The sequence below is a fragment of the Anser anser genome, assembly GCF_964211835.1.
Source record: "Anser anser genome assembly, chromosome: 2".
NCBI lineage: Eukaryota > Metazoa > Chordata > Aves > Anseriformes > Anatidae > Anser > Anser anser.
In genome coordinates this window covers 146,601,006-146,613,492 of record NC_139721.1, presented here as the reverse complement: position 1 = coordinate 146,613,492, position 12,487 = coordinate 146,601,006, and the positions used below count along the sequence as shown (strand labels likewise).

The 12,487-nt window shown below is 50.2% G+C and overlaps 1 protein-coding gene across 8 annotated transcripts in view; it reads right to left on the bottom strand.

The window, feature by feature from the left end:
* Positions 1 to 12,487, bottom strand: part of JCAD (junctional cadherin 5 associated) — a 56,930-nt gene that overhangs the window by 13,355 nt on the left and 31,088 nt on the right. For 4 of the 8 annotated variants that reach the window (XM_083825428.1, XM_083825432.1, XM_083825427.1 and 1 more), the window contains exon 2: positions 2,054 to 2,406. In XM_083825428.1, the coding sequence (XP_083681554.1) occupies positions 2,054 to 2,346 (293 nt within the window). In that variant the 5' untranslated portion in view covers positions 2,347 to 2,406. Of the gene's footprint in view, positions 1 to 2,053; positions 2,407 to 6,600; positions 6,620 to 12,487 lie in introns of those variants that run through there. The other 4 variants (XM_083825431.1, XM_083825426.1, XM_083825433.1 and 1 more) reach the window with 3 other exon arrangements.

Sequence of the window (12,487 nt, the reverse complement as noted above, 5' to 3'; positions counted from 1 at the left end):
TTGGAGGCTCAGCAGCTCATCTACACCCAGCACTCTGAGCGTGAGTTGGTTATTCCCTGGGTAAGGGAATCCGTGCCCTGAGCTGCCGTGGAGCAGGTGAAGGTCAGAGAAGGCAGCTGGGAGACGTGCTGCCGCTTTTGGCCCTCTCCTGCCGCTGTGCCACCCTCTGCCACGCTGGGAAGGCAAAATCAGGAGGTGGTTGCGGGGAGCCCGCCAAGCCCAAAGAGCAGTGTCTGTATGTCTGAGTCCCTTCTGTTTCAAAACCCTTCTTGCACACCCAGGGATGGCAAGAAAGGGACGGCTGCTACAAAGGTTCCCCCTCGTTCGTAGCTGTGAGAGCCTTGTAAGAGCTCCCCGTAGGCTCACTGGCAGTTAGAGTTTGCTGTAACAATAAGATTTCTATTTTTGTTGAAGTGTGACAAAGTCATCTCCAGGGCCACGTTCCCCATTTTATGCGGAAAAATAAAGCAGCTTTTTTAAACCAGGATATAACATTTAACCATGCTACAGACTGATGGGTTCCACCCCTTGCTTTCTGAGGGGTTACAAGGAGACACGCAACCTACCAGAGAGCTCCGTTTTTGTATTTAGCCGTCCCTGGCAGTCGCAGTCACCTCTGCCACACCTCTGACGAGGGTCAGAGGAGCGAGCCCCCACTGTGGCAGCCTCACCTGGGGCAGAGGGAGGCAGGAAGGCAGCCAACATCCCCTGGCACTGAAGCATGTTCTACCTTACCTGGTGTGGGAGCAGCAAGCGCTGTGGTCGCTGCCAGCCTTGCACAGCCGTATCTCCCTCACACCAGTTTTTCTCCACATTGTGAACTCTGCTCCAAGACCAAGTGCCACCTTCCTCGACATCCCCTCTTTCCCTGACTCAAAGCCGCTTTCCCTTTCGTTCTTTTTAATTCTTTCCTCGCTTTATTGCCGTCCAGCTCCCAGCACACCACGGAGGATCCTCCTTACTACCTGTAAACCCGTGTCCTTTCCTGCCTGCTGCAGAGGGGACGGTTGCACCCGGGGGCCTTCCCCAGCCGGGACGTGCAGCTCCCAGCGCTCCCATCCTTCCTGCCCTTACTCCGGCAGGCAGCTAGGAGCCATCCCTGCTCCAGGCAAGCAACCTTGCAAGGGGAAGGGAGATGAAGGGGACGAGCAGACAGGCCCGGCAGCCAGGGGACACATGCCTTTGCCGCATGCTACTGAAGGTCTCTGTAGAAGGACGGGATCCCAAGGCTGGAGCGTTGCGTCCCGCTTTCAGTTTCAAGCCTGTTCTGCAAGAGGAAGGGGCTTTTCCTCACGAACCACCACCGTCACAGCTGGGCTGGCTTCCAGTCCTGCTCTCGCCCCTTTCCTTTGTTCATAGGGAGCACTCAAATAGCCACGAAACAATGCCCGAGCCGCGCTGTATACACACAGCTCTTCCTGCCCGGCCTGCCCCAGCCCCGGCGTGCACGTACTCCGCGGTGAGCAACCCGCGGTTGTGCAAGCACGTTTTATGGAGTGACGACAAGAGCTTCCACTGGCTTTGAGCTGCTTTAAAAAGAAACACACAGGCACCTTCGCGTGTTTACTCCGCGAGAGCAGCCTTAGGAAAACCAGAAAGCGCCCTGTGCGTGGAGGAACAGCCGCCGAGAGCTGCACGCGGCTGAACCCACCACAAAAACCAGGGCTTGTATGTGGCAGAAGCAGCTGGGCTCGTTTTTTTTAAAACTACTCACTTACAAAAGGAAGAGCTTTTGCCTCTCTTTTTATTTTTATTGCGCTTGGACTGAGCTTTCCTGAGCCCCCCAGCAAGGCCTTTCTGTGACAGACCATATGAGTAAATGGTATTTCCCCTCAGCTGGCCACTTCCCACCACCCCAATATCCTCAGAGGCCTCCCCGAGCAGGAGGCGAGCAGATGTGCCACTGCTTCGTGTGGACCTGCGGCGCGTGGAAATGGTCACTAGCAGGAAAGGATCACAGGAAGATGGTGTCACGGGTTAGGGACATGCTCAGTTATCCACCCAGAACCCAAAGGAAGAGAAAGCAAAGCCATGGCATGATGCTGAAACTTACCCCCCTTCTGAAGTATGAAAAGTGGACAAACCCTGAAGGTCATGGTGGTAACCAGGACCCGCGCGCCTCCCTTGGCTCCCATGGCTGCTCTCGGTGCTGCTCGAGTTGGTTTTCACCAAAGGCTTCTTGCCGTAAGCTCTCAAGTCTGCTTCGAACCCATTCAGCGGTCTCTGAGCAGACCTGTTCCCCGCGGTTTCACGCCGGTATCCATCGTATCTGTTCTGGTATGAAGCAGGGGGGTTTTTAGACAATTTGTATCCATGAGAAATCAGGAGGTCCTCGACACTGAACATATTGTGCTGGTTTCACTCACAGCTGCGCCATCAGAAAGCTCTTTCCAGCAGGACCCATCACTGGAAAAAAAAAATCAAACAAACAGAAGACTGCTTTAAACACGGGAAGGCCTCCTTCATCAGCTGGTGGGCTGCTGAAGCGAAGGGTTTCATCCCTCGGCCTCAGCCTTCCACCCTTACAATAAAGCACATCAGCTGAAGTGCAGGCAGATGCTGCTGGGTCCCGTGCTGACCTTCCCCTACAACGCCCCTACACGTGCTCAGCCACGGAGCAGATGCCGTGCTGCTGACTCAGTCCATCCCGCTGACGAATTCAGCGCTGATTGCAGCTTTCAGATTTCGCCCAAATCCTTGCAGCAGAGGTAAACCCACCGTTTGAACCAGGCGTCTGCTTAAAAAACAGCTTTCCTCTCGTGTGCTCTGTATTCTGGGAGGAGGGGACGGGTTACAAGGCAACCTGCCTCTCCCAGCAGCTCTGCATATTCCAATTAAGAAAAAATGTTCACATGAAGGACAATGTATGCATGAGAACAAAAATTCATTATGCAACCACATGAGAAACCCAGATAATGTCATGCAATACCTTAGTTAAACAGTCTTTTTTACAGATTATTTTCTTTTTGGCCTAGGTTGACCTGCTGGAAACCAGTAATTCTCAACTAGAATAACACGAAGCCTAAGGTCTCAAGCATGCTCTATTTTTACAGCACGCTTTCCCTGTGAAAAACGACTGAAATCAACCTGAGATGCCTGTGTCTGTCGTGTCTCGATGATTCCCAACACACAGGACAGTCCAGATTTTTCTCTCCAGTGACTGTCCTCAATTCTTCACCGACTCCAGCGGAGCTTCAGCAAACTGAATTAGCTGGCTGGAAACAATCTCTATTGTCTGTGCCCCCCTCGCAGCTTGTTATGGCAATTACAGAATACCCGTTCTTCCCTAGTTTTAAAATGGCTGGAAGGCAATCATCTCTTCTGTAGGTTGGGCACAGCAAGGAACTGACCTGGAGATACTCCTCTGTGCCTGAACTGCGTTACCAGAAAAAAGAAAGGTGCATAAATGAGAAGTGAAACGCAGAAATAGACTTGTTACGTAAAACATAAACCACTCAAGATGATTTTTGCTGCATAAGGACTTCATCTGACATGCCCGGTGAGTGGTGCGTGTCCTTCATAGCAGCACGTCTACCTGAGGGACAGGAGCCCTGCGTTAGCAGCCGCTCAAAAGGAGATCGTCTCTGCAAACATCAGGAAAAGCAAGTCTATTTTACACACAGGGCTCTAATGCTCCTCTTGGGCACGAGGTAAGGGAGAACCCTCTTCACTGCTGTTAACAATAATTTACTTTGGATGGAGCAACTACCGAGATGGCTGCTGCGCATTTAGTGGTGCTAAACCTCTCAGGCTACCTACCCACAGAAGCTGACGGGTTGCCTCAGTACCTAAACCAGTTTCTGTGGCGTAGTGCTCCACATACTGCAGCCACCTCGCAGCTCTCCAGCTTTATCCCCATCCACTTTTTGCTCACGCCCTGTCTGCTGGATGCCCTGCAGCCGCTGGGGCCAGCCCAGTGCGTGGCTCCAGGCACATAGGGAGCCCCTGCACTGCCCTGGCCCCAGGGCAGCCCACGGTGTAGAAAAGCAGTTTTTTAAGGCAGAAAAACATGCACGTTGTAAATGCAGAGCCACGATTTCGCTGGTAACCTGCAAGGCTGCAAAAGTGGCTTTGCAGCCTGAGAGCCTGCTTAGCATTTAAACCGGTTTGTCTCTGGAGCTTAATGAATCTCTTCCCTTTCCACGCAAGTAACACTACACACCCTTTAAAAACAGAGAAATAAAGCTCTGTGCCGAAAATATTTTAGGAGTCTCCCTTGCTAGGACAGGACTCCAAATTCCCAGTGAGGGCTCTGAGTACCCGAGCCAGCAACCAGGCAGAAAGCAGGGAGGAGCAGGACCCTTCCCTGCTGGAGGCAAGGGAAGGCTTTGTGGTTTATTTTTGAGTGCTGACCTAAAAAGCTGATTTTCCATCCGCCCCCCCGCCCTGGACCGTGCAAGGAGCCAGGTAGGAGCAGAGCAAGGGGAACAGCTGGCTGCTAGAGCTGTTCAGCCTCTAACAAGAGAAAGATCCAATGTGACTACCAGAGACGGCAGAAAGCCCATCGGAGCGCTCGCAGGTGCAAGGAAGAAATGCGCTTTTCCTGCTATTATTGTCAGGCTGGAGCACGGCTTAACCCCCTCTCTGCCTCCTGCTGCAGCCACGGGGCCATCGGGGAGGCAAAGGCAAGGGGACAAGGAACCCCCAGCCGTGGGGCTCGCTCTGGTCCCCTTTTTGGTGAGGAGCAGCTGGGAGGAGCAAAGCCCGCAGGACATCAACCATGTCAGCACCCGACGCCTGCAGGGACACCAGCCAGCTTTCCAAAACTGGTCGCAGCGCTGGGACGCTCTTCCCACCCTCCCTTAGATAAATAAATCTAAAAAACTAAAATCAAAGGGATCAGACTGGCGGGAGTAGCAAAACCATGGCTGCGGTGCCGTCCTGTAAATAATCTGTGAGACTGGGCCAAAGAGTAAAGGCTGTGCAGAGCTTCTAATTTGAGGCAAGATCAACAACGCTGCAAAACAGTTTGTTTTTCCAGCGCTCATTTGTTTTGTTTGCCAATGACATCAGTGCTTTTCTGATAGGGTTTGCTTCCTGAGGATGCCTGCTATCTTGCCAGGGTTTCCGACTTGTCCCCGTCAGCCGGTACAGCTCCGCATTAAGCTGAAAACAGGGGCCAAGCTTTTCTCTGGAAACTTCTCCACGGCGCTGTCAGATGGAGAGGAGCGAGCGCGGGCTGAGCTGCGGAAATCTGCGTGGCCCCCACGTGCACGAACACAATGGGGCCAATGGGGACCCGCAGCCCCGGGAGCTGGATACAATAGGAGAAAGGCCGTCGGAGCACCTTGTCGCAGGGACGGTCTGTCCGAGAGCACGGATCCCATTACTGCTCTGCAGAAAAGCCCCAAAGTCTCCTGAAAGTCCCTGAAGAAATCTGGTGCTAGCGTTTCCTCTGCGCTGCTCTCACAGCCCGCTCCTGGTCGGGGAATCAAACTGATTTCTGCTGGTGTTCTGCCTCTCTCTGCAGGTTTGCTGAGTGGCAGGGGTTCCCCAGCCCTATTTTTGGGGGTGCCACCACCACCACTGCTGGCAGTGATGGCCCAGTGTCAACACCTGCAGCAGTGGCAACTGCAGCTCTTACCCCTGGGCTCCAAAAGGGCTCGTGTGCCACTAGGTCCTCTGTACGGCATTCAGGGCAGGCTCCCGGCGTGCTCCTTCGCTTGGTGCTGATCCTGGGGGAGCACCCACGCAGCTCAGCGGGATGCCAGGAGTGACAGGGAACTGGCACCGAGCTGGCTGCCCTCTGTTACACCTCTCCCTCCCTCTGTTACTTAAAGTGGAAGGTGGCAACCCTCAAACTGTTCAAACACGACCCAAGTGGAAGTCCTTCTTGCACACAACTCCCCCTGCCCACCTCTGCGTAACTATTTATAACATTTTGCAAGCAGTTCTGTACAACTTGACAGAAAGGGAAGTAACAAAGGAGCATTATTCACATTGCAAAACGAAGCACGCAACCATCACGTATCGCCAGAAGCGAGGCACCCAGCACGGACGGACGACTTGCTGCAGTCTGTGATTACGTGCCTTCAGGCTACTGAAGTCTGCGGGACTCCTGCCTCTCGTGATGCAGGGGGCAGGTGATGCTAGTCGTCACAGGCTTTATCTACAGCAGCTATCCAGACACCGCTCTGAAGACGGAGTTACTAACAGGCACCTGAATTACAAAGCGTATTATCTAGACGGGTCACACGTTAAGCTAGCTTATCTTCACTCACTTCTGTGAGAGCGCGCAGTGACATTATTCTCATTTTATATCAGACACGTGCCAGACAGAAGTATTTATGCAGACAGACTAAAGTGAAAACAGCCCTCTCTGTTCTAGGAGCCTAGTCTGAAGTGTCTGCAACCAGATTTTTCTGAAGCACAGTGTTAGAACTGAACAAGGTTATGTTGAAAGCAACTGCTGCAAGAGCCCAGGGGTCTGCAAGTCGTGCCATGAGTGGCAAGCCAAGTGCCCACACAATGAAGACATGGGGTGACCCAAGAAGCTAGTTGCAGTCATTTGCCTAATTCCATCCCTCTGTCCACCTAATCCAGTACCAACACTTTCGTACAGGCAGCCTGCATCTCCCTCCCACCCCATTAGTTTCTTACCTCTCTGCACACCGGCGCCTTCATTCCCAGTTCCTTGGGAAACCGAGGAAAAGTTTCCCTGGGCAAAGCTGGGGCTACGCAGGCACACTCTGCTCACACATCCATGGGAGCAACGAGGGCACCAGCACTGCCCCTGCACAAAAGCTGTGAGATGCTGATGGATGCGAAGAAAAAACCTTGGGAAAACGGAGCGGCTGGAATCAGAGACAGGTCTGCCGGGAACACACGCTGACGTCTCCGAGCCTTGTAACCATAGATCCTGTTCCTGAGCATGATGGCACCGCAGCTCTCAACCAAGAGGCTGGAAGGTTTCTTTTCTTTCCCTTTTTTAATGTGGGCAAAACAACATTCCTCCTCTCCTTCCTCCTCTCCCTAGTTTTTCTTGGAAATGGTTGAATTGGTTTGGCTGACGCTATTAGAATACATTTAGCCTGCGAGAGACACACAACCTGAAAGTCTCAGATCAAGCGATAAAAGCCTGACAGACTATAGCAATGGAGAACAGGTTCTTGTAGTTGAAGTTACAATACTAGATGGTACTACTAGCTCAGACTAAATATAACCCTGAGCTACATCCCAGGAGAATATCCAAGTCTTTGTCCATTGTAATCTCTCCTGTTTTCTCACTCTGTTTTTGCATGTGTGCATACGAGACAGCTTATCAAAACCACACACGCTCAGTGAGACGTTTACCTTGATTGTTTCACCCTTTTGGAGGCGGATGGGGCTGCAAAGGGCAGGCTGCTCTGCAGCCGTACCTGGCGTGCCGAGCCCCTGCCCTCCGCCCAGAACCACGGGTGCTGCACCACGTTCGCTTGGTGGCAGACACACGTTCAGATGGTGAAGAAGAAATTCATGCCATTAAAAAGTCTGAAACAGTAAGGTTCACTACGATCGGGTATTGGATAGTTGATGCAAAGCTAGGCCAGGACACAGAGCAAAGAGGTTAGGGGACATTAGTGTAAGTCGGATGCATTCAGCTGAGCGGGCCCTAATTAAGCGTAGGCGCGGAGTAAGGAGGGAGCAGGGATGTAGCCAGAGCAGCCTCCAAGCCATTAGCAAATACCTCCTAGAAACTCTCAGAGGATGGGCGAAGGGCAAACATTATCTAACTTCAAACAAAACGGGGAAAGAGACAGATCTGAGGTATCACAGACCAAACAGCCTGGCTGCGGTATCAACTCAGATTATTCAACCCACTTGTAAATCCTTCTGGTAGGTGTTGATTTATCACGGAGCAGGAGGGAGAGGGGACGAGTGTGCGGCCCCGCAGGAGCAGCGCAATTTCCAGCTCCCTGCAACCCTGCAGCTGCATCTACTCCCACATGATAAAGTCACAAGAAAACAGAAAACACAGACTTGTCAAGAGCAAATTAAGTCTAATCAATGTAATTTTCTTCTTCGACAGAGTCGGTAGCGTAGCGACTAGGGGGAAAATACAGAAGTTGCACATTGGAAGGAGGAAAACTTTTGATGGATGTATGTGACAGTTTTATATGCAAAACAGGTGAATACGATTTATGTATAATATATTATCGTAGGTGGATATACAAATGTTCCAAATCTGCACTCAAGGAATAGTGAGTAAATTAAATGTCAACCTGAAAAGACACACAAGGGCTCTGCCGGGGGTTTTGCTCTATTCAGTATTTCCATTAATAACTTGTAAATTAGAATAAAGATTACAATTACAAATCAGTAGGGAGTGCTACGAGCATTTTCAGGGATTACAATTAGAATAAAATCTTAATAAATTAGAGAACCAATCTGAAGCAAATGACTGAGATTCAATACAGGCAGGTGCAAAGCACCACGCTGAAGAAGGAAGATGCGTCAGTACAAAATGGAGCGGTACAGCAGAAGGGTCTCGGGGCCTGGAGCCACACAGAGAAAAGGCATCAAGAATAGTGCAGGACTTGGCACCCAGAGGTGAGCACGTTTGGAGATACCCCAGGAGGAGCATCTCATGTCAGGCTGTCCTGCTCCTTCCGCGCCCAGCCCTGCACCCAGTTTTGGGCCCTGCCTCCAGCTGCTCCCTGCCAGCCGCTCGCAGGAGCGACAAAAGGTTTATGGAGTGTGACCCCTCGAGACAAGGCTGCAAGAAGCGGCCTTGTTTAGCCGGAGGAAAAGGGAGGAGGGATTGGGGTGAGAGAATGAGACATGATAACAAGTTTCAGATATGTCAGGCTGCTAGCAGGCAGCGATAATCTTGTCCTGCTCCCTGCTGATGTAGGAACCTGAAGTGATTGTCTCAGCAGGCAGCACGGGAGGGCTTAGGTTAGACATTAGGAGAGACGGTCTAACCACGAGGATAGTCAAACATTGCTTACCCTGGGAAGCTACAAATCTCCGACAATGGTTTTCAGGAACAGGCTAAATGGACATCTATCAGGAACAGTGGAAACAAAGCAGATCCTGAGCTAGACACAAGGGATTTGGGACAGAAACTTAACAGTTTGACATTCCTCCACCTCCCCCCAGCCCCAAAGGTATTGCTTTGTTGAAATGCCCCATACCTGTAATTTTGAATATTTGACCAGACGATGTATTACTTGTTTCCCACTTGATTCCTCAGCTGCAGTTTGTTGGCCTCCATTCTCTCCTAGGGGCCTACACTCACACGAACAACGCCACTCCACCAGGAGCCACATGCAGGTGAGGAGGACCAGCACGCGGCTCTTTGGGAGGTAAAGTCCCAAAACGAGCACAAGGCACAAGAAACACCACACGCTGAAGGAGCCTGCGCACAGAAGAGGCAGCAGATGACCCGAGCGGAGGCACCATGACGGGTCCCAACCAGAGGACTGGGATCAGATCTGGACACACAGCAGGCTGAGCTTCAAGGCAGTTCCCACTACAGCCAACACCACACCAAGGGTTTCAAAGCCACTCGTGCTAAATGCATAATCAGCTCTGCTGACCACACGTGAAGACGTGACAGAGTCATTGCTGGCGGCTCCACATGCCTTCCCAGGTGTGTGCCTCTCATTCGTCTCACAGAAATGAAAAAGAAATCTGTGAATTTTGTGTTTAATCCTCATTACCTATGGGCAGGAGGGTTCAAATTTTTTTTCTGTAATACAGAGGTTCACAGAAAGGGAAAATTATAGCTCAAGTCCTCACTGCAGTCTTTGAGGAAGAAGTCCTCACTGAAATCACCAAGGAGCTGAGCCAGAGAATAAATGAATGATCCGACGTGGCTCCAATAAAATTAGGAAGTGGGGAGGAGGAGAGGAGTGAGTGTTAAAGAAGGAGTTTATCTATCTGTAAGAAGGTAGTTATTCCTGTCTTTTATCTCGCTGGCACAGATGCATCAGCAAACCCACCGGGGCATGAGAGAGAGCACCGAGCGCCTCCTCCGCTGGGGGAGGCCGTAACGAGTGACTGCTGCTCTCCCCCTCTGCTGGGTTTCAGGTCAGGTTTCAAGGCTTGCCTTCTCGGATTTGCCAAGAAAAAATGGCACAGAGCTAGATTTATTTTTTTTAAGTGCTGTGGGTGTTCGAGTATTGGGTTCACATAATGATGAAATACGTGTCTGATGGTGCGTGGCTGGGAGGTTGTATCTGAAATAGTGTTGATTTTTAACTTTGCTGTAGCCTAACCCGGCGCTGACTGAGCATTCATTTGCTGAGGCTCCGGAGCATCCGAAGAGAAATAAAGGCATAAACGGGGAGAGGAAACGTCCAGGCATGCACAGACACCACTGCGCGCGTTAGCTGGTTTTCAAAATGTCAACGGCTCGCTCCCACCGACGACAGAGCAGCACATTGCTGCACTGAAATCCGTCCAGATTTTCTTCAGAGAAGGAGCAATTGTTAAAGAGCGCTCGCTGCTACTCCGCACGGCAGATATAACGAGTTCTTAGACCAATTGGCAGCATATGGTATATTTCCCCAAATGACAGCTTTTGTTTGTCGCAAGAAGGGAACAAAATAGTACATTTATTAAACAAAGCGTAATTAGCTAACTCTTTCCCTCCCCAAAAGGAGCTATAGAGAATATTGTTTAGAACCCAGACGAATGTTTCCATGCTGTTATGACTCTTCTGTATGGAGAGATCCATCGGGGTTGTGGTGGAACAAAGCAAATGCAATCACATTTGTTGTTCACATTTTAAAATCAGGATGCTAAGGGCTAATCATCTCACCTCAAATACCTGTGGGCAAAGTGCTAATAAGCAACACCCACACTAAGACTGCATGAGTGAGCTTTTTTTTTTTTGTAATTGTTTTTTTAACAGAAACACTCTCATTTGTATAAACAAAACAAAACAAAAGGATGTCAATAATAACTATTAAATATTTAAAAGTACAAATTTCTAATAAGGGATCCATCACCAGGCTGAATTTCTTTGAGGTGACGGTGACATGACTTATAGAGCCTGGGCTTCGTGATCAAAAGGATTACGCACATTAGCATCCTACTAATCACAGCAGGACGGGCCGGCCCATCAGGCCAGGGCTCACGGAGGAGCGATCCGTAAACAAACACTTTCTCCCGCTCACAAATGCGGCTGGGAGCGGAGGCCCTCCGAGCTTGGCATGGTCTTCTCCTCTTTCAAAGAGATAAGGATTGTGTCTGCTGGGGTAAATAAATTCTCAGCGTAGCCTTACACGCCTGTTTGTTTACTCATTTTCAGACATTACCATCCTCTCCTGTGCTGTTATCCCTTTTATATTACCCTTGTATGTATAATCAAGTGCCCTCTCTTCTGGATTGACCCTCTGCTTCTTCCTGTATTATAGACGTCTTTGATCTTCCTTTCTTGCGTCTGTGTGTCCTGCCTTGTAGTCTCAGCAGGATTTCCCCCCGACCCCTTGCACTACCAGAAAATAAAAGCCAAAGTAGCACTTGAGAGCATTAGTGTAGAAAAAAGTAAGACAGGCACCTCTCCTGCGCACCAGTAGGGTACGTACAGAGGGGTGAAAGGCGGCACAGCTCCTGAGCACAGAGGAGCCCCAAGGACCAAAAAGGCCAGCAGCAAGCAGCATGATGGCAGAAGAGGCACTATCCTAAAGTTTCAGAAATGGCTGGTAAATTTTCCCTTCCCTTGCCCCACCATTTGAGATGGTCCAAGTTATGGCTGACGACTTCTATTAATATCCCAACTGCAATACACTTGGGCGACAGAGTCTGCTGCCCGTTTCTGTTCTCTGCAAGCACTGCCAATACCAAAAAAACTGCGGGTTATCTCTGCGTAGATGTGAAAAGATGCCATCAGTTCACAGAGAGACCTTAACGACCACATCAAGACCACTGGAAGGCTGACCAGCCCCTTCCTTTGTCGCTGGAACCGGTGAGTAAGCTTCCCCAGCAAGCCCCAGTCCACTGGCTCTTAAAACAAAGCACAATAACAAGGTTGCAGAAAGTGAGATAACCCTTTCCACTCAAGCGGTGAAAAACAACATCTGTTAAAAAACAAATAAACTGGTGTAATGGCTTCAGCGAGAGACCCAGAGGATTTTAGAGATGCAGCTCTTGTTTGGGTCGACACATTGTGAAAAGCAAATTACAAGAGAACAATTGTTTCATACCAAGCTCTCCCACCCCTGAACTCCCTCAAGGTTAATTAGGATGGCCTTTGGCCAAATTAATTAGAAGATCTGGACAGGACTTTGCTCTGCACTCGTAACTAGTTCCAAGGTGACCGAGAAGTTCAGAAATGCATCACCTCCCAAATAAAGTCTGCTTGGCAAAAACCAAGCTCACATGTGCCATGTCATTTCTCTGGCAATCAGGAGCAACACTTAAAAGTAACCTTTTCCTAACCGGGCGGCTAAGGGCAGAAGATTTTCTGCATCCTTCCCACTGAACAATATGCCCTTGTTTATTTTCTGTGTGCTTTTTAGGTCACAAGAGGCCAGTGAAATTATGCATCGAAAGAACA